The 27,419-nt window shown below is 40.6% G+C and overlaps 1 protein-coding gene across 1 annotated transcript; it reads right to left on the bottom strand.

Annotated features, from left to right (window-relative positions):
- Positions 1-440: 440 nt before the first annotated feature.
- Positions 441-26,667, bottom strand: msh2 (mutS homolog 2 (E. coli)). The gene is made up of 16 exons (XM_036141996.1): positions 26,411-26,667; positions 25,315-25,463; positions 24,915-25,199; positions 21,785-21,931; positions 20,730-20,879; positions 18,171-18,304; positions 15,548-15,747; positions 15,355-15,464; positions 15,124-15,247; positions 12,539-12,689; positions 12,325-12,422; positions 11,721-11,966; positions 6,534-6,738; positions 6,206-6,453; positions 2,828-3,003; positions 441-741 (listed from the first exon to the last, which is right to left on the bottom strand). The coding sequence occupies exons 1-16, from the start codon at positions 26,622-26,624 to the stop codon at positions 565-567; spliced, it is 2,814 nt and encodes a 937-aa protein (XP_035997889.1). The 5' UTR covers positions 26,625-26,667; the 3' UTR covers positions 441-564.
- Between the last annotated feature and the right edge of the window lie 752 nt (positions 26,668-27,419).

Here is a 27,419-nt window from a genome sequence, read left to right as displayed (position 1 = left end):
ACACAACCTTTGCTTGTATGGTTTCTCACCGCGACATACTAAATGAGGTAAATCATCTCTTCTCTGCATGAAATCGGGTCTCTCTAGGGGCTAATCTCGATTACACATGCATAAATCCCGTGCTGCAGTTCCATTCAGCGTGATCAACAGAGGAAACATTGACACCAGCGAGCTGAACAACCATCACAGCCACCAGATAACAGCGGCGAGCCCTCAGACATGCCTGCTCCTTATCTGCCCTATATGACGCTGGGGTTCTTGGAAGCCCAGATCATATGAAGATGTATTGATTACTGCTAAGTCAAGGGCAGGGCAATGCAGCATCAGGAGGCTCTGGTTTAAATCTAATTCTTTGAACCTAAAATCCACTTTAAAGTCAAACGGCCACTGATCCTCACGAAAAAAACATTTAGCATTAAAAAAAAAAGCTGAAACGGAAATGTAAGAAACTCTTTATTGAAAAACTATACATTATAGGGGCTCTAGTGTTGCAGCGTAAAGTAGACATGAACTCAACGTGTAGCAGGGAACAGAACATGAGTCTGGAGGAAGAAAATGAAGCGATCAGGCGGTTTTTACAGGAGCACAGCGAGCAAGGATCTCGGCGATGTACGTGTTGTTTTTGGCGACCAAATCCTGCTTCATTCTCCTGAGCTCCGCCTTCACCTCCTCCTCTGTCATGGCGGCGACAGGAAGTGCCTTCACCTTCTGCAGGAAGTCCTGGATCAGGCTTTCTCCCACCTGAAGAAGAGGCGGGCCAAACATTACGAGGTGTAAAATGTGACGACTGGGGAAAAGGCAAAAATCAATAAAACTGAAAATGAGTTTTCAGCCGTCAAAGACTAACGTGCGGCCCAAATGGATAATGGCTTCCTGTGAGAAATCTGACACGTGTGGCGGGTATTAGTCTTAGTGTTTTCGGCTGCAGGTCTTTATGTCTCCACCTGCTGAAATCTTTAGCCATCCTGATGGACGGCTCACTCAGACAGACTGCATGAAGAGCGTCAAATTTCACATCTAGATCTGGACTTTGACTAGGCCGTTCTAACACATGGACATTCTTTGATCTAAAGCAGGGGTGTCAAACTCATTCTTGTTTATTGAGCTTAATCTGATCTCAAGAGGGCCACACGAGTAAACTCATTGCAAGATTAAATAGAACTAATAAAAGTGGACTTGTTGTTGATTTTTATATTAAATGAACTTCACTTTTACACAATATATTATGAATAACCTCAGCGTTTTTAAGAAAAGTGTGTGCAATTTTAACAATACTTTTACTCAGTTAAACACTTACTTGTGCATTATGCATAAGAACTGATCACAGTGATCGTACAATGTTGAAAAACATTTATTCACATTTTTTGGAACCTAAAAACACTGTCCTGCATGACAAAATACATCAAACAGATAAAAATTAAGAAATGATTTAAAATAAATTTTCCACAACTGAAGCTCAGTGCTACCATCTGCTGATTAAAACACAGCGCCCCTCGTGGACAATATAGGAACTGCAGATTTTCAATTAAACGAAGGACATGTTTTTTTCAATAATTGTTTTATCATTCTCTTCCTTTTATCTCCTCTTTCTTTCACCTTTTCTTTTGTTCTTCCTTTCCTCTCCTACTTCCCATTGTAGTGTCCATATCATTTGAGATATTCCCTGCATGAATCATAATAAAACTATTCACATTCATAAATCAAGCGGAGCACTATGGCAAAAGCAGTACTGCTCCACTTATGAAAGTCAAATCTGATGAGCTCTTTTTGGCATTAAGACAACAATTCTTATTGCCAGACAGGACACTGGAAAAAAACAACAACAAAAAAATACATTTTTTTTTTTTTTTGTTGAATAATGATAATGCATTTAGCCACTGGGCCGGACTAAATTGTTCAGTGGGCCGGAATCGGCCCGCGGGCCGTATGTTTGACACGCCTGATGTAAAGGATGCCCATGTGTTAGACCTTTGTGGAGGATGTATCTGGAGAGAATCTGCTGCCCGTGATGAACGTCCTTTTGGTATTTGTACCTCCGCTTGAGGTGTGGCCAAATCTCTGCAGTTATTCTGAAAGGTAGATGGCGCCGCAGATAAAATCTGCCTGTATTCAACAACTGGTAATAGAAGATTGAGTTCATGATACAGCCCTGACTTTTAACTAAACATAAAAGTAATTCCCTTGTGAAATTAATTGTAAAAATGTATGCGCTTTCAGAATCTACCTCGTTTTTCCTTTCTTTCTATTCTTTCTCCTTGTTGAAGGCCACAGTTTTAAAAACAGGATGAGCACCAAAAGCCAAAACAACCGAACATTCACCCAAAAACTGTTACAGGGACTGTTGTAGATGAGAAAAAAGGCTAAACCAGCAGAGAGCCTTGGTTCTGTGCAGCTCCTCTAGAGATACCTCAGACACATGTTGTTCTTGCCGTCAGTTTAGGTGAACGTCCATGTTGCAGTGTTCAGTTGTGACATATTGTGTTTTCAGATGTTTTATAACCCGACTCTGCTTTAAACATCTCTACAGCCTTCACAGAACCGCTGAGCTCAAATTACACACAGACTTGAACTAGATTAAAACCTACAAATTGGCTGAAACGGATTCTATGTAGGTGCATCACAGTAGAATTACTTCACAATCATGGTTTTGTGTGTTTGTCTGTTAAAAAAAGAAATATAAATACTTTACAGAGACTACATATGTACACGACTCCTGGAAAAATAACTGCACGCTCTCAACACGCTGCCTGTTAATGATTTTCAGTTCCTGATCCGCCTCTACTGACAGCTTACATCAGAACGGCGGCGGAAATAAATGGAGCCTTACTTGCTTATCAGTCCGTCGCCTCTTGGCCTCGGGCTCTTCCTCCTGCTCCGGCTCCTCCCCCGCCGTTTCCTGGAACTCCTCCAGCTCCTCCGCCTTCTCCCTCGCCGCCGCCAGCACCGACGGAGGGAAGCAGGCCAGCTCAGCGACGTGGATCCCAAAACTCTGGTCACAAACACCTGGGAAAGCAGTTCAAGAGTTTGACTACATTTAGTTGGCAAAACTGCAGCTTTTTAACAAAAAAAAAAAAAAAAGAATCTAAAATATGAGAAATGTGGCAGGAGGTTATCCTCAGAGAAGTAAAATAATAAATATTCTATTGATAAAAATGTGTAAACCTGTTAACCAAAAACAGTAAAAACTTTCTACTTTAAAACAAAGAGATAGTAAGGATGCAGTCTTGGGGACAACTAAGTACACCCTTACATGTTCCATGGCATTTAAGGAGGCAAAGAGGCATTTAGATGCTGCTCACCAAATGCACTTCAATAAGAGTGAGAAATGGCCGTTTTCAAGGAATTGAAAGTGAGTCTAGAGTAGGGCTGAACGATTCTGGAATATAATCTATTTTTTATCTTAATATTGCGATTGTGATTTAATGAGATTATTTTTTTTCTATTTAATTTATGTATTTTATGTATTTTTAAACGTATACAAATAACAAATCAATCTGTTTCATCGCTGTGCAGACTAGGTGCTAAAAGAGCCGCTGTGTCTCAACTCAGAGCAGAAATTATTGCGTTCTGACTACGATATATTTCAACCAAAATTGCGATTTGATTTTATATATTTTTTTTTTAAACAGGAAAGAAACATTTTAGCTCCGATCCGCTGTTTAATTGGAACATCTGTACAGGGTTTTCTCAACTAAATGCCACAAAGAGTATTTTTAGTTTTCCTGGAAGTTTTCCATTTTCGTTTGTACAATCTTATGTAACTTGCTTCGCTTAAGACACTGAATGTTTTGTCCCTCGTATTTTTTTCCCCTCGTTGCTCTACAAATCCCTAAATTGAAATTGAAGAAATAAATCTTACCATAAAACAAATATATCTGAGTTATAAAACTTCAAAGTAGGGCTGGATATCGTTTATATCGAGACGGACTATGTTGCGTTACAATTATGCTTTTATGTATTCCAGGAGGTTATTTTTCAGCCGTTTCTCATATTCATCTACATGTGCCTGTGAGACATTTGGGATAAAGCTTTGATTCAGAGATGCCTTTTTATAATTACTCTATAAAAAGAAAAACACATCGAGATTAAATATCATATATCTGCATTCAGTGCAAAAATACACATATTTTTGATCCATATTGTCCAGTATAGTTCAAAAGCTACATATTTTTTCTAAGGTCAACTAGAATTAGCAGCGGAGATAAACCTTGATCAAAGGAGTCATTTAGTCGACCATGAGGTCTTGCCTTTTATGATAAGTTAAATGTGAAACCATTTGTCTGACAGATGAAGCTCAGTATAAACTAGGCCCTCAACAGGTTGATAATCCCAAACACAGCAGCAAATCTGCCTCAAAACAGAAAATAGTCCAGGTTAGCAATGACCCAGACCCAAGCCTGATAGAAATGCCGTGCAGGAAAACTTCAGGACGGAAGAGTTCATTAAAATCTACTAAATCGTGGGGTGTGCTTAGTTTTCCCACTTACACGACAGTCATGTGAAGCTTCTTCTCCCCAAGGCTGAACAAAACTAGTACGGGAAAATCTTGATAAGAAGCCAGAAAATCTATCGCGACCATCTACCGCAGTCAACAGATCCAGGAAACTGAGAACCTGTTCAGGTCCTGAAAGTTGGGATGGACAAATTGCTCGTCTCGAGAATGGAGTCGGCCAATTTTCAGCTCTACTGGCTTAAAAAATCCAATTTTTTCCAGTCCATGAATGCACCATGGCGGCGCAGTTAAAAGGTATGACTCTTCTGTCAGATAAGCCCGTCACAGGAGAGCGGCTGATCTGTGTTAGCGACAGCCCGTCTCCACTGTGGAGGTCTTCCCTCAGTACGGACGAGTGAAAGGCATCGTTCGGAAATATCTGCATTTACAAATAAAGCAAAACCGCTGTAAACTCCCCCGAAAAGAATCGATTTCCACCAGATGTAGCTCTGTCGCCTCTTTTATTGCTCGGCAAGGGTCTGAGCTTCACAACTGAAACCCAGGCTGCCACTTAAATAACAACTAACTTAATTAGGCCAAGACTTTTAACAAAGGGGGCAAATGTTGGTGATTATTTTACAGTTTGTGATGGTAATCTAAATATCATATTAGACAGGTTTGCATTAGGGCTGCACAATTAATCGCATTTGCAATATAATCACAATTTAAAAAAAATGCATTTTCCAAATCGCAGAGGTCAGCAATTTCTGGCAATGTAACAATTAGTGAATCAGACACGTCCTTTGGTGTCATAATTTGTATAAAGTGGGTTTGCCTCCACATGGAAGGGAAGGGAGCTGCAGCAGTGAGATAATTTAATTTTATTACTTGTTTTAGAGTTTATATAATCATACTGTTTTACCAGAATCTTTTAGGAATCTCACCATAGCATTTGTTGGCTGCACTTAATGTTCAACAAGGATTGATGTCCAAATCAATTGAAAGCTGTTCTCTTGAATCATATTCTGATCAATAAAAACATTAAAAGTTCTTGTTTTAAACAGTCCTTGCTTACAAACATCTTTATCTAGAGGCCATTTTTGTTGTTTGTGGTAAAGTCACAATCAAATCGCAATTTTGGTTGAAATATATCGTAGTCAGAACGCAATCATTTCTGCTCCGAGTCGAGACGCAGTGGCTCTTTTAGCACCTAGTCTGCACAGTGATGAAACAGATTGATTTGTGATATGACATGATAAATTAAACTGAAAAAGAAAAAAAATATTGCATTAAAACTCAATATTGAGATTTAAAAAAAAAAAAGAAAAAAAAAAAAAAGAAATCGCAATTAGATTATTTTCCAAAATCGTTAAGCCCTAGTTTGCGTTTTACCTAAAAGTTGACTGAATATGTTTTGAGGATTTGCAGAAATCGATACACTGAGTGTGAACAAAGGCCAAAACAGTTAAAAAGTGACAAGTTGTTTAAAGAAGACAAAGTGGCATTTATGTGACAGACCACCAAAAACTTGAGCACAACTGTGATATAGAAAGAAATACGTTGTTTTTACGTTTTTCTAAATACCAGCACACTCGGTAATAAGATTTTCTAAGTTCTGGCTCTTGCAGCTTTGCAAAACCTTGCCAGCTCAGTCAGATTGGATGGACAAGGTTATTTGTCAAGTCTTGTCAGAGACTCAACTGGACCGGGTTAAATCTAGCCTTGGTCTTTATCAGTCTACGAATGCAGAAAAGGCGTTTCTCCGGCGCTGACCTGGTCTGACTCTGTACAGCATCGTGAGGGTGTTGTGAGACGTCAGCGCGGTGACGTGCAGGTTGTGCACGGCCGGCTGCTGCGCCGCCAGCGCCGTCAGCTCGTGGAAGTGCGTGGCGAAGAGGCAGAAGCAGCCGATTCTGGAAGCGACGTGCTCGCTGATGGCCCAGGCCAGCCCGAAGCCGTCGTACGTAGAGGTTCCCCTGCCGAGCTCGTCGATGATGATGAGGGAGTTCTCCGTGGCCGAGCTGCAGGGACGACGCGGGGGTTAAGAGGAGAGGCTGGGGTTTCCAGCACGCGCGCTCTGAGGAGGTGTGTTTGATCTCACCGCAGGATGGCGGCGGTTTCCAGCATCTCCGACATGAAGGTGGACACGCCCTTCACCTGGCTGTCGCCCGCTCCCACTCGGGCGAGCACGCTGTCGATCACGCTGAGCTCCGCCTTCTCGCACGGCACGAAGCAGCCGATCTGAGCCATCAGTGCGATCAAACCCACCTGCCGGATAAACGTGGACTTTCCACCCATATTTGGTCCTGGAAAATCCAAACAATATACCAGTGAAAGCAGATATTTACACCCACTATAGGAAAAGACACATAACCTTTATTCACCTCCCTCTCGGACATTAAACTGAATTTATTTTTAGCTAATGAAGGATTCATTCAAGAATTTTTTTTAAATTATTTAACATTTCTTGAAATTCAGACATTTACATACAATTTCTTGTCATTTGGTAGAAGTGCTTTTCAAACTGTATGGCTTGGCCCAAAGGTTTTGCAGCTCCTCCCAAACATCTATTAGACTGAGAGATTTGTGATGGACTCTTTAAAACATTGACTTTGTGATCCATTTTTTTTAGCTATTCTTGGTTTCGTTGTGTGTTTGGAAGACACATTTGTGCCCAAGCTTTAACTTTCTGGCTGATGTCTTAGGAATTATCTTTAGTTTTTCTTGAAAATGCAGCTTCTTCTTGATGCACCAGGCCCTCCAGCAGCAAAACACTCACACATGATGCAACCAACCACATACTTTACAATGGAGCTGTTCCAAAACGTTACAGTTCTGATGAAAAGTAAAGAGAGGTCATCGGCTTCCTGTTAATCAAAATCAAATTTAACACTCTCCTCACGTATAAAGCCCTTAATAATCAAGCTCCATCATATATCAGAGCTCTGATAACCCCGTATGTTCCTAACAGAGCACTTCGCTCTCAGACTGCAGGTCTGCTGGTGGTTCCTAGAGTCTCTAAAAGTAGAATGGGAGGCAGATCCTTTAGTTATCAGGCTCCTCTCCTGTGCAACCAACTCCCAGTTTTAGTCTGTGACGCAGACACCCCGTCTACTTTTAAAACTAGGCTTAAAACTTTCCTTTTTGATAAAGCTTATAGTTAGAGTGGCTCATGTTACCCTGAGCTATCTCTGACATCTACATACGATTTCATTTACATACAAAAAGTTTGGGGCTCTGGTGAACACCAGATCCCTAGCCAACAAGACCTTTATTTAGAAAATAATTTATAGGCTTTATAACCGAAACATGGATGACCATTGGTGAGTCTAGTCCTTCTGTGACCTGTTGCCACTGAACTGCACCTACATCAGCTCTTTTGATAATTTTTATATATTGGCTTCATCCAAATACCTCTAATAATAGCTCCTAACTCCTGTTCCGTAACCTTTCACAGAGTCAACAGTAAGAACTCTATTGTGGGGAGGAAAGGAGCTTTGAACTGCTGTGCCAAATTCAGACAGCCTTTAACTGCGACGTCATTATGTGACAGAAACGCACATGGATGATGAGAGTCAAATCCGGGCCTACAGCCTTCTGAAAATTAACTACAAAGTGCTCACTCTTCTTCGGCCATTAATTTCCGTGAGGTGGGCTGTGTTGATACGTCATGTCACGCAAAGGATTATGGGATACCTGAAGGCTTCTTAGCGCCGGTAAGGGACGTCATGGGGGTCCCAGGCAAAACTAACCGCGAAATGAAGCTTACAAGCTCCTTTTCCTACTCACTTCCTTACTGACTGCACTATTTGGTCACCACACATCATGGCGAGCGCTGACGCACTTCCATTTTCCTCTAGAAGGGTTTTCTTGGACGGAGCCATTTTCTCATTCCAGCTTTGAGGTGAACTCGTTTGAACTTGTCGTTTTTTTACAGACCTCCAAAATACAAAGACTTTCTTGCCGACCTATGCAGATTTTTTTTTTTGGCATGTGTCCTATGATCACGTTTAAATAGTTGGAGATTTTAATATTCATGTGTGCTGTCCTGATAAACCGCCGGCCAAAGACTTTTTCTTATGTCTTATTGATTCTTTTCATTTTTTTTCACTTTGTGTTTGGGCAGACTCATAAACGTGGCCACACTTTGGATCTTGTTTTAGCTCGTGGTTTTAATCTTTTGATTTGGAAACTTGTGATGCTGACTCTTCAGACCGGGGGGTTATAGACTCCTCCGCAGCCTTCTGCGCTGCGATCTGTCCCAGCAGTTCTTTGGGCGTCCACTCAGACGTTGAGGCTTTTTTGTCTTATTTTAACTCAGTTTGTCAGATCACTTTAGATTTGGTGGCGCCATTAAGATCCTCTAAACCCATATGTCAGCCCTGGATAAATGATGCCACCTGTGCTGCCAGGCGTCAGTGCACAGAGTTCTTTTTAAAACCATTAACTCTGTGCTTAATGTCCCACAACCAGCTGGCATGGAGACCTCGCCTGAACTGTGTGAGAAATTCTTGTTTTTTTATTAATAAGGTTGCAAGCATTAGAGCCCCCGTTAGCCCTCCTTCTCTTGTACAAATTCTGCTATTTTGAATTGATTTTAGCTCGTTACTCTGCCTGTTTTAAAAGAGATTACTGATCATGTGAAGTCTGCCGGTTCTCCAAATGATCCGATTCGTCTTCTTAAAGAGGTTTTTCATATTTTGGCTCCCTGTGCTGCCAACATCATAAACGGCAGTTTGACAAATGGCAATGTGTCAGCCAGTCTTAAACATGCAGCGGTGACACCATTGCATTAAAAAGCCTGGTCTTTCCACAGAAATGATCAATTTTAGACCCATCTTAAAACCGCCTCTTAATGTCAAAAATCCTGGAGAATATTGTTTATAACCAATTGGTTTTATACTTGAATGAACACAATCTTCTTGAACCATTCCAATCTGTAACCAAAATCCGTCACGGTATCGAGTCAACGCTGTTGAGGGTTTTTAATGACATTCTTTTACCCACATATTCTGGTCAATGTTATTTTAATGTTGATGGATCTAGCTGATCCATCGACACGGTTGACCCTGGGTGGACATTCATGTCGCTTCTCTAGAGTGGTTTAAATCCTATTAAGCGGGGAGAGGTTTTTAGGCTGCTGGAGGACATAATGACCACTTGCGCACACTAAACTCTCCTACTACTCTCCAAGTTTACATTATTTGCTGTTATTTCAGCTTTTAACTTTACATTCTGTTTTTTTTTTTTTTTTCTCTTTATTAGCATCAACATCCAGCCTGGCGTTCTGTTAGCTGTGACACCGTCCTGGAGGGGGGCACAGATTGAGCTACTGCCAACAACGTGATGTTCTCCTTCTATAGATGATCCTGTTGGTCAAGTCTTTCAGGAACTGACCCTGTTCATCTCCTACACACAGAGCTATTGGCTCTGTGTAGTAGCTTTTACTGCTACTAACTGTATGTGCTCTCTTTCAGCCCCTAGATTTGAAAACTGATTCAGACCTTATCTGTTTAGCTGCGTTTCTCTCCAAGCGAAAGCCACTAATGGAGCTACTACTCCCATTACCCTTTTACTTTTCTTTCACATAGAAAGCACTCCTGGATCAGTGCTTCTGTGATCTTTTGGTGTCTCTGCTCTGTCTTCTCCAACGCCCTTGTCAGTCGTGGCAGATGGTTGTTCAAACTGAGCCTGGTTCTGCTGGAGGTCTCTTCTTGGGTAGTTTTCTCTACTGTCCCTCCATTAGGGGTGTGCAAAATTATCGTCATTTTCGCGATCCAATGCATCGATTCTTGACGCCAAGTGTCGATTATTAATTTTAAAAAATGAATAAATAAAATTGCATGAATGGTTGGTGAACATCAGCCAAAAACAAGTGAAATACAACTTCCAGTCCAGTCGCTGCGGCTGTGTTGACGCCCGCTGCCTTGTGCCACAAGCATTTCCGGCAGCGGGATACCGCGACGATTCATTCATAAACAAAACATGGAGGAGACTGAGAAAATTCGCCCGGCTCCATCACATTTTAGTCAGATGTTTGGACGCATTTTGGCTTTAAAAACAAAGAAAGTACGTAATGAAATACTTTGGAAACACAACAAACTTAAAGGGACACATGCAGAGGCGCCATCCAGAAAAACAAGAACCGCCAGCGTCGCAAGCACCGATTAAACAAACAACATTCGATTGCAAGCTAGCCCCAACATCTACACACGCATACATTTGAATGTTTTCATTTCGTTGGTTAAAAGGACCACTGAGGCCATGTAAACGGCACTGATTATCCTTATTTTGTTATTTTAAGTTTTAGAAATCCTAAGCACTTTTTGTCAGTGTGCCCACTCCCGTAATAGTAATATTTGTGTCCAGTAACAGTAACATTTGTTTTCATAGCAATACCTCCAAAAGTAATTTCAATAAATACAGCTATGTATGAATTCAGTTGCTTTCAGTTATGTATCAATTGAAGACACTATCCAGATCATACACAGCCAGTCAGCCACTGGTGATGGCTGTATTTTTTTCTAACGGTTTTCAGTGAAAATATCCCAATGCATCGCAATAATTCAAGTATCGCGATGCATCGTGATAGAATTGCGACTTCTTTGGCTAAACCCACCCCTACCCTCCATGCGTGCTCGTTATGAGGGATTGCTGCAAAGTTAACGACACATTGCAAGAGACTGTCCACCGTAGCTACATGCTCATTCAGGAGGAGTTAATGACTCCATGCAATCTGCTGGCTTTCCTTAGAAAACTTTTTAACCAATGATTCGAAAGATCTGACTCTTTAAAGTGCCTTCAGATGACGTGTCATAATTTGACATCAACTAAATTGAAACTGAGTTAGCATTTAGCAAGTAGTAGAGAATTTGCGTCGTGATAGAATCGCATCGTGGTATATGAATCGTGATTCGAATCGTGACTTCTTTGGCAATACCCACCCCTACCCTCCATGCGTGCTCGTTATGAGGGATTGCTGCAAAGTTAACAAGACATTGCAAGAGACTGTCCACCGTAGCTACATGCTCATTCAGGAGGAGTTAATGACTCCATGCAGTCTGCTGGCTTTATTTAGAAAACTTTTTAACCAATGATTTGAAAGATCTGACTCTTTAAAGTGCCTTCAGATGACGTGTCATAATTTGACATCAACTAAATTGAAACTGAGTTAGCATTTAGCGAGTAGAAATTATTTCAGTGATCCTATCGAACCCAAGACAGGTAACGTTTGGACTGATTTAATGTCAGACAGGGAGGGGGGGGAAATGGTCATGTGATCTCCCACCTGTTATAATATAGAAGCTCTTCTCCCCCTGGATGAAGGTGATGTCGTTGGGTATGAAGGCGGTGTCTGCGTCCGTCTCCATGCAGGGATGTCTGGCCTGCAGCAGCTCCAGACGCCGGCGGCCATCATCCAGGAGCCGGGGCCGGACGTACGGCACCGGAGCGGACACGGCGGCCACGGCGAAACTGGCCACCGCGTCGAGCTGCGCGATGACGTCGCTGAGCGTCTGAAGGGGATCCACGTAACCTGGTGGCACATGAGCGACGGAGACAATGAACAAATGGTCAGGGATGAAAGACTGGAGCATGTGCAGTGTCAAAAAAAAAAAAAAAAAAAGAAGAAGAAGAGAGAAACATCAGATACAAAAAAAAAAAAAAAATGCTAGCAGACCAAAACCTCACCCACAAGAACGGTAATTTTGGATTTAAAAAGAGTGATGTGTTTAGTAACCTTTGGAGGAAATGTGAGTGAAATCAATTAGTGAAAAGCACCTAAGGCAGCATTCATCATTTCCACGTAGCCAAGACACCAAAGACTCTTCTGCCGGTTAAATGAATGCCGTGCTGACAGGACACCACGCGCAGCATGTGATTAGAATCTGCACCTGAGGCGATGTTGATGATCTCTTTGACGATGGTGTTCTGGGCCTCCTCGTACTCCTCCCTGCTCCTGGTGTAGTCCTCGTTCAGAGAGCTCAGCTTGCTGCGGACACATGATGGAGACACTTCAGGGGTCAGCGCATCAGCTGACAAGGAGTGAGCGGGAGTGTGTGGGGGGGTGTCCTGTATGGACGCGTAACACGGCAAACAAACATGAACCTGTTTGTGAAGCGGACTCCGTTCTTCTGAACGTCCAGCGTGGTGAACTTCTTGTTGTTCCTTAGACTCTTCTCCTCCTTGCAAGTGACTCGCAGGTAGAAGCCCAGTACGGCGTTGGAGTCCAGCTTCACCGTCTTACCAGCTTCCAGACCTGCAACACAAAAAGTTTGGATCATTTGTTGAAGAGGCGACTTAAATAAATACGACTTACTAGGGATGCAAACAAAAAATAAATTAATCGACTCACAGTTAATTGTCGATTAATTGTTAACTGGATTAAGGTTTGTTCCATCCGATCAACTAATAACATTCGCTTAGACCTTCTTTCAGTGTTGTAGTATGGTCGCCGCCCAGCAGAGGGCGCTGCCGGTTATTCTAAAGTGGAGCCACACAGCAGTAGTAAGGGAGAAAAATAATTGTGGACGCTACATGAAGCGGTCAAAACAGAGTCCAGAATGGGATTACTTTTGCAGTGTTTAATGAGGGTGAAAAACGCTGTTTATGCAGTTCTGTTTTAAATATAAACACTCAAACAGGCCCCTTAAGCTGTCAGCTAAAAACCTCCCATTCAGCCAGGCTGCATGGCAGAGCAGAGTCAACCTCTCAACCAAAACTGACTGATGTGCTCTGAAGGCAAGGACGTGATGACATAAAAGCAGAGGGCATTACGCAAAAAATTGTAACATGATTGAAAAAAAAGACATGACACGAAAAGCACTGTTGATGGTAAGGGCGTTTATGGGGATTATTAGTGTCTCATACATTTTGTTCTCTCCAACCTAATAGGTAACTGCTAACTGTAATATTTTATAAATATGTCCAAGTTTAATAATGTGTGAGAGAACCATAATTTTTGTTTATTCGGTCAGTATTTACTACAGTTGGGACCATAAACTATATTATATATATATATATATATATATATATATATATATAATATATATATATATATATATATATATATATATATATATATATGACAAATATTTTGCCAGGTTTATAAAACTCCTCCAAAATACCATTTTAGAAATATTTGCTTTAAAAAAAAAAAACTAGATAAAATCCAGAACGTCAGTCAGTGACAAATGCTTGAATCATAGACTGTGATGTATATTGAGATATTGGAAAGGTCATTTCACCTTTATTGAATAAATTGATATCACAATATATATTTATATTGAATTATTGTCCACCCCTACAGTAATGTTATGGAAAGACCCTTTTGAAAAAAAGAGAATACTAGGGCTTTAATTTCAGAAAATGGCCGCTTATTATTAATTACTAGTCGATCGATAACATCAATCAACTTTAGATTAACTCATTAATCCATAACTTGAATCTTTAATTAAAAACAATTGCAAAAACAATCCCAGAAGCGCGTAGAAAAACCACAACGAACGGATAAAGAGAATGATGGACGGACAGGAGGATGGATTAAAAACAACCCAAGGGAAGAATGGCTGGACTAATGGATGGACATATTGAAAGATGGACAGATTGATAAAAAGATGGATGGGTGAAAATTATAGTATGATGAAAAAAAAATAGAACGATGAATGGATACTTTTTCCAGACTGCCTAGAAACCCAGGATAGGATGACTCAGAAGACAATTACATTTGTTGATGGTCAATCTGGTCCATAAAGCCAATAAATATTGGGGTATACTTAGTTTTTCACAATTTGCCCAGTTTGTGACGTAAATAATGTGACGAAATTGTAAAAAAAAAAAAAACTAACAGAGAACAGACAAAACCGAACGGCCAGGAAAACAGGAGCCAAACAGAAGATAAATATATCTACGCAGCACCTGGACAGGCAATATTCAAATGTTCTGCTCTCCAAAAGACCCCAAGAACACGACAAAATGAATTTAAGGGCTAAAAAAAAAAAAGTGGATTTTGCATATGTCCCCTTTAAGTTCTTCCACTTGTCAAACGGTGGAGCCGCCTCTAATGGGCACGCCTTACAACACAACTTCAATTTCGTTCACTCAAGTATTAGTAAGATGACAAGAGAAATTTGGACATTTGCTCTTTTCTCTTATTCAGTCTGTGGAGCTGGTTCTATTCTCTCATTCAGACATTTTTTCCTAATCTCTCACTGAGGAAGCCACATTTATAGCTTTAATGCATTACCGCACATGACCACCATGTGGTGAAATTGATTTGCAAAGGATTTTTGTCACAGCAAACCTAAAAGAGTCTCTTCAGACAACTAGCCCTCCAAAAAAAAAAAAAAAAAAAAAAAACTCACTATAATTTTGATACTACATTTCTGCCTGGATTTGAACTCGGTATTTCCCAGATGATTTGGTCTAGGGGCGTGGTGGGTGAGCTGTGGGGCGGGTGGACAGGTGGCCGACAGAACGTAAAAACGTTTGTTCATCTTCCGTGTACCTCTACATAGATATATATATCTTCATTATTTAGCTTATTTTTCAGTCCGACTCTTATTTATCCATCTGCCTCTCTCTTCATCTCATTTTTTTTATTTATACGTTTCTGTCTCTCTCCACTGTTCAATCTTTACCTACTGCATCTGTCTCTCTATCTTTTTGAAAATGCTTCTGCGTGCTGGGATCACCTAATTCTCTGGCTGCGCTGCTCAGCACCGCCTGCATGCTTTTCTCCAGTGCATCCATCTTCTCCCTCAGCTCGCTCAGAACGGGATCAAACGATGCCTTCACCAGGAACTCGTGGTGTTCGATCTACACGTATTGACGAAGGCGCGAGGACACAAAGAAAAAAAGAAAACAGCATGTAAGGATTGAGCATAACACGGGACATGGTGTTTGATCTTCGCGATGAACCAGACCTGGTTCATGTCCAGCGTGGTTTCTATCATCTCCTGGTATTTGACGAAATCCGTCTCCAGGTCTGTGAGAGGCGAGGTGAACGCCGCGTGCAGCAGCACCTTGTAGCTTCCTGCGTACAAACGAGCGAAGCGAGCGTCAGGGTTCGAGGCTTGGAGTTTGGTGGTGCCGGATCGGCAGAGGCCCGCCGCGTACCTGAGTATCTCTCCAGAGCCGCGGTGAGAGCCGGGATGTGACTCACGGCCTGGTAGACGCGGTAGCAGTCCTGCAGCGTGGCTGAGTGACGGTGAAACTTTTTGGCCAAGCGGTGAAGGTCCGGGAAGCGGCGCAGCAGATCCTCCTGACAAGTCTGCCTCAGCTCCGAGTCGCACACAAAGCTCTCCACGAGGTCTAGCCTGATCACACAAACACGGGCAACGCAAAGTCAAGTTCCATTCTACAGCAGAACCGACAGAGTTTCTTGTTTCTGACCTTTTACACATTCTAAAAGGGTGTCATTATTATTTATTCTTAAATACTGACTGATGAGTGAAGCATATACATTATACTGTATCAAAAGGACAACTAATTTTAAAACGATTCAGGGTTTTCTTTAAGATTCTTTTTTTAACAGGGTTCCCACACCCTGGTGAACATCAAATTCAAGGACCTTTCAAGGACTTTCCAGGACCAATTTCCTCAAATTCAAGGACCACACGTGGCGGCATTTACCTACTGTGACCGCTGAATAGGTTATCATATTTTAATACAATGCAAATTCAATAAAAGACTAAACGGCATGGACGTTGTTGGGTCAGAAGCAATGCAAGAAAGTGGACTTAATTTATAGCCTACATTGATATTGATCATATTCATAGCCTACATTTATATCCACAGTACATGGCTATGCCATACTACATTACATATAAGATGTACATTAGCCTACCGTTTCATGGAATTTTATGGAAAAAAGTGCAGCTTTGAGATGTTCAGAATTATATCAATTTGTTTCACTTACTTTCATCTTTGATTAAGCTAGTTTTTGACTTTGACTCTGAAAAGTCGCTAAATATAGCAACAAAGTCGCTGAGTTGGCAACACTGCGAGAATGTAACCTATTGGATGAACGTAGGCCTAAACCGTAGCCTACCAACTAACGAAGAAGAGCGAACGTACTTTTGCAAATTAAAAGTCTGCGGAATCAACATAATTTAAAAATATCGTGTGGTAGTAAAATAATGACACACAAGTCGTCTTCCGTGTGAACTTTTAACCCCACAAAAAAATTCAAGGACTTTCAAGGACAAGGTGTTTTTTTTGGCTGTTTTCAAGAACTTTCAAGGGCCTTGAATTTATTTTTTCAGATTCACAAACCTTTAAGGATTTCAAGGACCCGTGGGAACCCTGTTTTAACCGTGGTGGTGGTCATACATTACTTATGCAACGTACATATTAATCTATGCAACATACGTTAACATTACTTTATGAAATTATGTGTGAATTTCTATACATTTCCCTGATCCACTCCGTGTACATCTAATTTTACCTAGAAGATAGTAATCACAGCCACACATTCAACAAGGTGAATAAAGTGATTCAAGGTGTGTGGTAATCAGGTAATTGTTTTAGTGTAACAGTTTCAGAAAATTTTTTTGGTAAAAACTAATTCAGTAATCCACGGTGGAATCATCAGCATCTTTGCGTTTTACATTTTCAACAGAGCAGGTCTTTCAGGACGATTCAGCAGCCTGTGCCTGTGAGACAACGCTGAGGGAATAGGGAGACCAGATTGCTGCTTTCATGTGAAGTTGCTAAATCGGCAAAAACACAGAGAAAAGTCACTAGATTTGTTTCTAGTCTGGGTTTTTTTGAATAAAAGTTGCTAATGGGGTCTAGATATAGCGACAAAGTAGCTTCATACAGGAGCCGGAGGGGTAGGGTTTTTCTAAATAAAGTAAATCTTAACATCTCATGATATTTAAATTCATTTTAAACTCCAATTATGATTAGAATAAGTGTGCAAATATACAGTGGCTATGCTAAATTATATGCTTTACATTGTTTTACATTGAAGGTGTGGAGGCTTTTTATTTTTGGTGTGGCGGTGCACCACGATCAATTAGATGGAGCGGAAACCCTGAGATTTCCATAAAGTCCCTTCAAACTAAGTACCTATAGCACACCCCCATCAACAAAGCTCTACCCAAAGCTTCAATGCGGCATCCAAAGTACGGCTCCCATATCTGAAAAGTTTTTGGGGTTCATTTTGCCACTGGAAATCCCTTTTGACAGAGGCAGGTGCAGCACAAACAGAGGTGGGGTTAAAAAAATAAAATAATTAAAAAGCACCAGAAAGCTGCCTTGGCTGCTCCACCCCAAGGGATGGAGGTAAAGCAAAAACCTTTTTTTTGCCCTTGTAGCTGCAGTAAAAACTACTCTGGATGCTTGGAAAGTTATTTGCATTATAAAAGTTCCTTTTTTTATACCCCAAACTTAAGAGTTTTATGAAAATAAAATAACTTGTAATGAACAAATTCACAATAACTTTGAAAGCTTCTTATAAACCACTGGAGATGTTATTTGACTTATCAAGCTTAACATTCACCCACAACCAAGTCCAGATTATTCCCATCTCCAAGTATTTGTTATAATCTAAAGAATTTATTTGCCAGTTCTGATAAATAATATATTTTTATGTAACGTATGACCACATTATTTAATATACCAACAAGAATCAACAGTCTAGTTAAAAGATGTCCAGCTTTAAAATCCTGATATAAAAAAATCAAACATCAGAGTTTAACGTGTCACAAGGACTGGAAACATGCAACTTTTGTACCTTTCCTCTATTTTGGTTTTGTCCATAAGGGGCTGTTTGATCCACTGGTTGACCAGCCGCTGACCCTGCGGCGTACGGCACTTGTTCAACAGACCAGCCAATGAATGAGCTCCAGTGGTGTCGTCAGGCGAACCCTAGAGGGAAGAGTGGGGACACGCGTCAAATATAGACGGACCTCCAAAGCAAACATGAGGATGAGAGGTGATGCATTAATACAATGTTGTTGCAAAGATTTTCCTTCCACTTAACTTTCTATTAATATCCCAGATTTTAGTATTATAGGAGCACCGGCTTCTGATTCCCGCCATCTTTCTCTAATTTATCTGTCTTTCCCCCGTCTCTTTTTAAACATCGCTAGCAGCAAAGATGTGTTTTCTAAGAATAAGCAGCCATCGGTCTTCAGTGATGGACTCAGGAAGGCGGATTCAGATAAACTTTTGCTGATTTGCGCCAGTCAAAGCAAATAGTATTTTTGCAGGACATCTGAAAATGACCATAGAGCCATTTAGTTGTTAAACGGGGTATGTTGAGCGTTATACCGTGGTCTGGGTGAATACTCGATTCTGATTGGCTGCAGGGTGTCCGTTAAAAAGTGTTATAGGACACCTATCCCTCTGCCGCTTTCTGCCAAAAAACGTACGCTTTTAATGGTGAAAACAAAACATTAAATTATTAATCATTGATTTAATATATTGAGGGATTGCAGCAAAGCCATGTACAATGCAGATGACTCTTCCTGTGGCTCTACGGTTCCCCAGGAGTGAATGCTGCTTGTCGGGACTTTGATGCAATCAACTGGTTTCCTTATATAGGACATTTTTGACCAATCTGTATAATCTGACCCAATCTGTATAATATGATTGAACTTGATTTTGTAAAGTGTCTTGAGATGACATGTTTCATGATTTGGCGTTATATAAATAAAATTGAATTGAATTGAATTGAATTTTTTGGTAAGTGACCATGGACACCTCGAAGGGCATTATCCCCTACATAACGCCCTTCGAGGTGTCCATTATAAGAAAATTAGTGGACTTTGTGGAAGCAGCTGTCCTCTACTTCACGTCGAATGGTTCCCCTCCGCGTCGTCCATTAATTTCTGATAATGGACAACTCATCAGGCATCCTCTCTTACATCATGTGTAAAATAATTGAGGTTAAACAGATGTGACCCTCATTATTTCTGTATTAGGCAAATTTTCTCGGTACGTCGAAATAATAATGCGTGAGATCAACAAATGTTCTTTCCTGCAGAAAAGGACACATTTATACATTGTGTCCCGTGCCCCCCGACACAAGCGACACAAATACTGTCGGGGACAACTGCTTGCTCATTAAAGGATTTATTGCTTTAATGCACACCGTATGTTGCCCCCAACAGAACAGACTCCGCCTATGTCTGCACGGCTAATAGAGGCTCAGCGCTCCCATCCTGAGACATTGTTGGCGGGGCGCCCGCACCCCCTTGTAGAATGGTGGGGAAAACACTAGCAGGTATTTCTACACCTTTTCCAATCCACTGGAAAACTTAATATGCAGTGACTATTCTACTACTCTGATCTTCTGTTGGGACTTCATGAGCTTCGAGCTGGAAAAAAATAGAAAATTGCTAGACATAGTTGCTTAAAACGAATGGATAGTCGCCACCCTATGGATCGAGAGCATCTACACTGACTGACAATCTGGAGTAAAGAGTTAAATCATTGATTTAACCTCCATTTCTGCTAGGGCTGAACGATTTTGGAAAATAATCAAATTGCGATTTTTTTTCTTAATATTGCAATTTAATGCAATTTTTTTTCCAGTTTAATTTATCATGTCTTTTTAAACATATACAAACAACAAATCATTTTGTTTCCTCGTCGTGCGGATTAGTTGTTAAAAGACCCGCAGCATCTAAACTCAGAGCAGAAATTATTGCGTTCTGCCTAGAATATATTTCAACCAAAATTGCAATTTTGAATTTTATCAGCGTTAACCACAAGCAACAAAAATGGCGTCTAAATAAAGACATTTGTAAACAAGGACTATTCAAAACAAGAACTTTTAATGTTTCTATTAATCAGAATATTATTCAAGAGAACAGCTTTTAGTTGATTTTGACATCGATCCTTGTTGAACATAAAGTGCAACCAACAAGCAAGTCTCTGTATTAAACTGATTGACCAGAACTTAATGCTATGTATGATTATATAAACTCTAAAACAATCAATAAAATTAGATTATCTCACTGCTGCAACTGTCTTCCCTTCCATGTGGAGGCAAACCCACTTTAAACATTTTACTGACACCTAAAGGACGCGTCTGACTCACTAATTGTTGCATAGCCAAAAATTGCAGACTCTGCGATTTGGAAATTGCGTTTTTTTTTTAAAATCGCGATTATATTGAAAATGCGATTAATTGTTCAGCCCTAATTCCTGCGTCATTGCTGCTTAATGTTTCAGTGTGATGTGATGGAGCATTTTATAGATAATCCAGTACCCAAGGTTTCCAAGCTCTAATTAACTTCTCTGGATAGAGCGATAAAATCCTACGACCCTGGTCACGGTCACCGACCTGGAAGAGGTTGAGAGCCCTGACGGCAGCGTTGTCCAGCCTCATGTACTGACCCAGCTCCAGCGTGGTGAGGCTGAAAGAGTTGAAGTTGGACTCGTCGGAGAGAAGCTCCAGGAATCGCACCACCGCAGCCAAACACGACATGGCCACCTGAGAATAAACCCACAGAGATTAAGTTTCAGTTAAATTACAAAAAAAAAACAAAAAAAAAAACTAACACATTCTTTTCCATGTTTGAAGAAAATGCGTACCAATCTCATCTTAATTTAGATTCAGATTTTTTTTTTTTAAAAACCTTCAGATTTCTCAAACCTGGTGGGGAAGGAGTTTCCAAAATGTATATAAAATAAAGGAAATGCTTTAAGTCTCCCCCTCGAACAATAATCAATGGTCTTGGTAAGCAGCATTATTGCAGCTGTGGGCATTTATAAGTTTTATCTGTATTGTTTGATTAGATAAAGCCTCCTACAGCTTTTAACAGAGAGAAGCTTACTGAGATAAACTGTCAGAGATTGTCCACGTTCAAACAAGACAAAATAAAAACATCCTAGTCAGTGCAATCGAAACACTCCAGGAGTTTATGTAATAAAAAAAAAAATAATAATAATTAGTAGTAACAAGAACAGTGATGTACTCAGCTTTCTGTCTTGTGTGTTAGTTTGGTAGGACAGCTCCAAATTAAACTGGTAAAGGTGCTTCAGAGACTTTCTACAAAGAACAGAGATAATCACCCCTTACAAAACGGACTGCGTTTGGACTACCAGGCTCAATTTAACATTTACCTGCACTTTGAATCGAGCCTAGGGATTCAAGTCGGCTGCCCTTAAAACACAGGTGGTGAAAATATAACAACATGGCTCCTAATTGGACCATTACAGGATTTTCTGCACTAAAATATCCAGAAATCTCTGCCAGTTTTGGCCTATTTTAACCACAAATGTTTCGTAAGATTTGGTATGTTAGTCCATATGGACTAACACATTAATAGCCAAATTGTCCATCAATATTACATTTCCTAATACGGGAAAAAATGCTTTTTTTCCCCCCTTTGTCACCTGCTTGTCCAGTTCAGGCAGCGTGTTGCTGGCCACAGCGTCTCCTCTCTTAGATCTCAGCAGCCTGTTGAGGTCTTGGACGACGTCTTTGCTGCTGAACTCGGCCCGCTTCCTGTCTGAGACCAGCACGCCGCCACGTTGCACCACCTGCACAAACCAATCAGTGTCATCACTCAGCAACACCCAACAACCAAATATTTTTACCTATCCACCTTTCCACTGGTGGCCTTAGGATCTTTTAGCTTGAACTGCAAGATCCTAGCGGGGAAAAAAAATGGCTGATTCACAAAACAGATAAGCTGTAAGTCCATTTTTGTTTAGCAGCTCTGCAGTAAATACTGATGTAAATTGTTGTGCTGTCAAAAATTATTGTAATTTTCTGTGTTTAAACAGGTGTTTCCTGTAAATGGGACACTGAGCCGCAAGGGACTAACCTGTATAAATAAAGGATAAATAATAATAAAAAAAACAAGCTCTTTTTGCTTTAATGTTATCATCATATTGTTGATTTGTTTTTTAAAAGGCTGTATTAAACTCGTTTCTATTGGCAAATATGATGTATGAATGTATGCATGTATATCCTGGGATAAGTTTGAGCTCACAGAAGAACTCAGAAACACACCGTTCACAGAAAAACTTATGTGCAACTCCACAGGTTTCAAACTGACTGTATTTATGAAATCCCAGAGAGATTTCCATAAAAAGGGTAAATTTCCCTGCTGCTCAAGATTTTTCACCTAACTTTATTTTAAACACTATGGATTTTATTCAATTCAATTCAATTTTATTTGTATAGCCCCAGTTCATGAAACATGTCATTCCGAGGCAATTTTTTTTAATTCTATTATAGTTTTGTCTTTTTTCTCTCTTAGTTGTAGCAATTTAAAATATGTATACCAGATGTAAAGTGATTATAAAAAACATGTATTATTATTAATGCTATCGTTATTGTTATTATTATTGTTATTATTCTCTAAAGCTCCCCTTTCCAAATAAAATTCTAAGGCTGCTTCATGTGATCAGCACAAATAAAGTATACTGGGTCAACAACAAATCATAAACTTTCAAATATCATTTTTAAAAAGTGCAATGACTACCATGAATGTTAAGTGAAACAATCCACAGTAACCCCATGATGATGATACCTGTCACGTTGACCTTGGGTTTGGAATGACTCCAGAGGTGATTCCTCCCGCCTGCTACTTAAAGGCTCCCACATACATGTGCACTTGAGTCTGTGGACGTCCACCTGACACTTATACCCAAACTAGCAACATTTTCTCGGCACATTTAAATGTGTTATGCGTGTGGGCGAGCTGAGGCGCAGAGCTGCTCCAAGCTGGGAGCAGCAAGGAGGCGCAGCGTCAGTCTATCCGCGCCGCAGGTGAGCAGTGGCTGCCTTGTGGAGACTAGACACTGCGAGGCACTCAACTAGCTCTTTAAACCTAATAGCAGGGCAGTCAACAGCAGCCGGTCTATTCCGCAAAAACGGAACAGAACTTAACTCATACAGTAATGTATTTATCCAGAAACAGTGTGGGCTTTCTTACAATACTGAATGCTCTATAATTGTATTTCTGATATTTTTTGATTATGCACATCTGTTAGCTTTTTATTCTGAAAAACCTATAATATATTACATATAATAAAATATAATATTACAGCAGCAAATTATCAAAGTTTTTCAGGGGATGCATTTTGTGTTCGTCTCTAGAATCCTCACGATGATATGATATCGTGTGTGTGATGAGTGCAAGTGAAATTAAACTGAGATAAGAGATTTCGAAAAGAGCGATATGACTGAAATAAATTCAACGTGTAAATTCAATTTCAAATTCCAACCCTGTATTTTTAATCATAAAAATTTGACTTTGTTCGTGAAGAAATGTTACGATCGTTTTTAGAACAGAACTGTGAATAATAATAATAAGATGAATAGACCTCACCTAATCTGATCTGTTTTATGTGGTGCTAGTAATTCAAATTAAACTAATTTTATGCAAATGGAGATTACCTTACCTTGTTAAAACATGATGATAACATCATGTGAAAAAATAATGTTTTAAGAATAATGATAAAAAAGAAAAGTTTTTGAAGAATTGATCATTCACATTTTTTGCCTTTTATTGAATTTGAAACATGCACTCTGACTCTATATTGTTTAAATAATCACCTGTCTTGAAAGCTTCCAAAATACATCAGGGAGAGTCTATTTTTCAGAATTCTCCCCTCCGGGGCTCGGGCACCGGCATAAGTGCACCCTCCTACTTGATAGTGTGCGGCCTGCTACTTTAAAAAAGTTTGACTGCCCTGTAATAGTATACATCCCCTGCTTTGTCAAACTAGCAGAAAGTGTGGGAAATATATGATTTCATCACAAGAAATCTAGGGACTTGCTCTACCATTAAATCCGCAGACAGCCCGCGCGGCTTAAACATCCCTGCGCTATTCAGTGGGGGCTTTTCTGGATCTTTAAGTCTGTTGTATTGTAGGTCCCGGCAGAACTTTTACCTCTCGGTACAACGGCTTTGTAAAATTCTTTGCTGTGGTACTTTTTTTTTTTCACACAACGGGTATGTTACGCTTAAAAGTTGGTTTAGACAAAGTGCTGGGCTCAACGCAGCACCTCTGCTAGCTTGCTGCCAACCGTGGATTGGATCTCCTGGCCGGAAGCGGATCTCATCAGGAGATCGGTTTCGTTCCGGAAATCAATCCAAAAAAGGTTAAAAAAACAAAACAACCGGACTTCTTTTCTTCCCGTCCAAGAATCTTTAAAGCTACTTGGATGGGAAGCGAAACGTCTTCAGCTTCAGAATAGAAGTCCAGTTGTTTTATTTTTTTAACTTTTTTTGGATTGATCGTGACCTGGATGACTGAGAACCTTCACCGACGTTCAGGAAATCATTTCCACAGTTAGCTCGCAGAGCAGCTGGCGAACCGTCACTTTGGTTCAGTTTGCAGAGAAAGACAACTGCTTTTGTGTGCGATCTCTCACCTGGAAATGAGGAGAATGAGAGAAATGACAGAAGAAGGAGCATGTGAGTCACAGTTTAGATAAAGACCCAAAACTGAACCTAGTCACCGCACTAAAAACACTGAAGCCCCCGAGGAGAGCTGAACACAAACACACCTCCCGCAGCTTGTTCCAATCGGTGCTGCATTCCCCCTGGGCCAGGAGACACTCCTTGGGACTGATCTGGACGAGCAGGGACTCCAGGTTGGAGAAGATCTCGTTGTCCGGAAACTCACTCACTCCCATGGTCCTCTGGGCCGCGTCGACGTAGCCGACGCCGACCACTCGCTGCCCGTCGGCTCCCGTTGTAAACCGCACGGCGACCACTCCCGCGCATCCCTCGCCTCCTGTTCCCCCGCCGAAAAGAATGTCCTCGAACTGGGTCAAGTTTCCTGGAGAAGCCTGTGTTGAGAAGCAAATGGCCGTCAAATGTATCCGCTCTGTCCAGCAGTCCAAAAAAAAAAAAAAAAAAAAAACCTGCTTCCTGGAAAAGCTCATTTTAAGTTATCTTTGGTACCTTGTACTCAATCCTCCAGTCGTGCTCCTTGCTGCTCTTGCTGTGGTTCTTGTACACCTCCACTCTGTACTGCTTCACCAGCAGCAGGTCCTTCACAAAGGCCTCAAAGTTCAGCTTGCTCAGGATCACGCTCTCCAGCTTACGACTCCCTGTTGAACCAAAAGCAAACCTTTTTCAGACTCACCATTAGACCATTCAGACGACTATACATCAAAGTTTAAAAATATTAAATACTGTGGATCACCGTGAAATTATGCCAGATATTTGTGCAGAGGCCATACTTTAGATAGGGAAACAGGACAAAGAAAAGCACTTGAAAGAAGGGAAGGTGATGGGATGCAAAGAAAGGAAGAAAAGAAGGACCAAAGAAAAGAAGAGGGAACACAATGGTGGTGGTGGTGGTGGGTTGGGACACAAGGATTGAGACGAAAGAAGCAACTGAAGGAAGAAAGAACACAAGGAAGGAAGGAAGAAAGGACAAAGTGGGATGGAAGAATGGAAAAAGGAATGAACAGTTAAGACTGAAGGACACAAGGAAGCACTAACTCAAGCTGCAGTCCACACCTTGTGAATAACCCCCAAGCTCTTGAATGGGCTTTGCTTTACAATCATCTTAAGGCTGGCAGCTATCCCTGCTGCTTGTGCATCTTTTTCCACTTTAATCACTCCTTCCTTCCACTAAACTTTATATTTATTTTACCTTGTTTTTTTTTTTTGTTTTTTTTTTGGACATGGTTACTTTTAACTTTTCACTTGTAGTTCTTCTTCAGTAATATTCTGATTTTCTGATCATTTTAGGTTTTCATTATGCCAAAACCATTAACAGTAATACATTTTACTCGGTGTGTGTTTAATCAGTCTATACGAGTCGCTTTTTTTTCAATTCAGTTTATGCAATAACTACATTTTTAAGTAATAATCTAGTTTCGTGAGATGCACATGTAGCCTTCACCAGACGCTGCTAATGTCTTAGCCTCATGCAGCTACATCTTACTACACCATGACCCAGCAAAAATAACTAGGCAATAACTGCATATACACTTCAAACAGCTCAATGTAGTTGGTGCACAGAGAAGCATCAGTTAAAGCCCGCTACCTGAACCCAGGTATTTGATAACTCCATTGGTCTTGAAAACCTCCTTGGCAGCAAACAGCGCGTCCTTGCCGTGGACGGTGTAGTAGTCGCTCCGGTCAAATATCCTGAGAGTGGTGTCCGGTTTCTCCGTCATGGAGAAAATGAAGTTCAGGAAGCCGTGTTCGGCCGCGCTGTCCATGGACAGGTTTTGGTTCTGCTTCGGCTGCACCGCCATGCTGCGATCTCCCGCCACCGATGGAGCAACGCAGGAAGTTACGTCGTCGGCGGTCAGGGTGCGTCTCCATGGAAACGGTACAGGAGAAGGCCGCCACCTTCCTGCCGCTATTTTTTCAATGTGGCAATTTTTTTAACTTTTATTTATGATCCCAACACTGACGTTTAACCCTAACCTTAGTCACAAACTACGCAGATAAGACATCAACGGTGCTAGACAGGTTTCCCATTCTGTACACACTAAAAGGAAGTGACGTCACCCATAAGAGGAGTTGGTTTGGGACTCTGATATATTTTATGAATATAAATGTGTATTAGAAAAAAATATGTCATAATTTATTCCCCAGTTTATTTTTAAATGATAAGTGATGTAACTTACAGAAAACGTGTACTTTGGCTCAAGTGCAGTGGTTCATTTTTATCACAGTCCAACCACAAACTTCAAAGTATTTCTTTGGACCAACACAAGGTAAAGGTTGCTTAAAGTAAAAAGAAAGTTTTAAAAAACTGAAAACGTAAAAAGAAAACAAAACATGTTTTTTCCTTTTCTTTTCAAACAAATATATGAAAAGGGTCACATTATATCCAGCCCCATGAATAATATTGTTTTACAACTTTGCAATCATAGTTTGCTGCAGTTTATATGCAAGTCGTTTGGGGGCATTTTTGTAGCAGCTTTCCACATCTGTAGAATACAAATTTTCATCCATTCGTCTTTGAAAAACAGAGTTGTGCCAGATTGGATGGAGATTTTATATGTACAACATCTTTTCACCTATTGGCATACTTAGTAAAA

This window comes from Fundulus heteroclitus, chromosome 10 (assembly GCF_011125445.2).
Source record: "Fundulus heteroclitus isolate FHET01 chromosome 10, MU-UCD_Fhet_4.1, whole genome shotgun sequence".
NCBI lineage: Eukaryota > Metazoa > Chordata > Actinopteri > Cyprinodontiformes > Fundulidae > Fundulus > Fundulus heteroclitus.
The sequence above is the reverse complement of the archived record's forward strand: the minus strand, read 5'-3'. Positions and strand labels throughout refer to the sequence as shown.

Bases quoted from the DNA above. Each gene is read 5' to 3' on its own strand.
- msh2 (XM_036141996.1), bottom strand. From the start codon at position 26,624: ATGGCGGTGCAGCCGAAGCAGAACCAAAACCTGTCCATGGACAGCGCG. The intron at 25,200-25,314 runs GTACCAAAGATA...TTCTCAACACAG, and splicing joins ACTGGAGGATTGAGTACAAG to GCTTCTCCAGGAAACTTGAC. The intron at 21,932-24,914 runs GTGTGTTTGTGT...TGGTTTGTGCAG, and splicing joins ATTGGAACAAGCTGCGGGAG to GTGGTGCAACGTGGCGGCGT.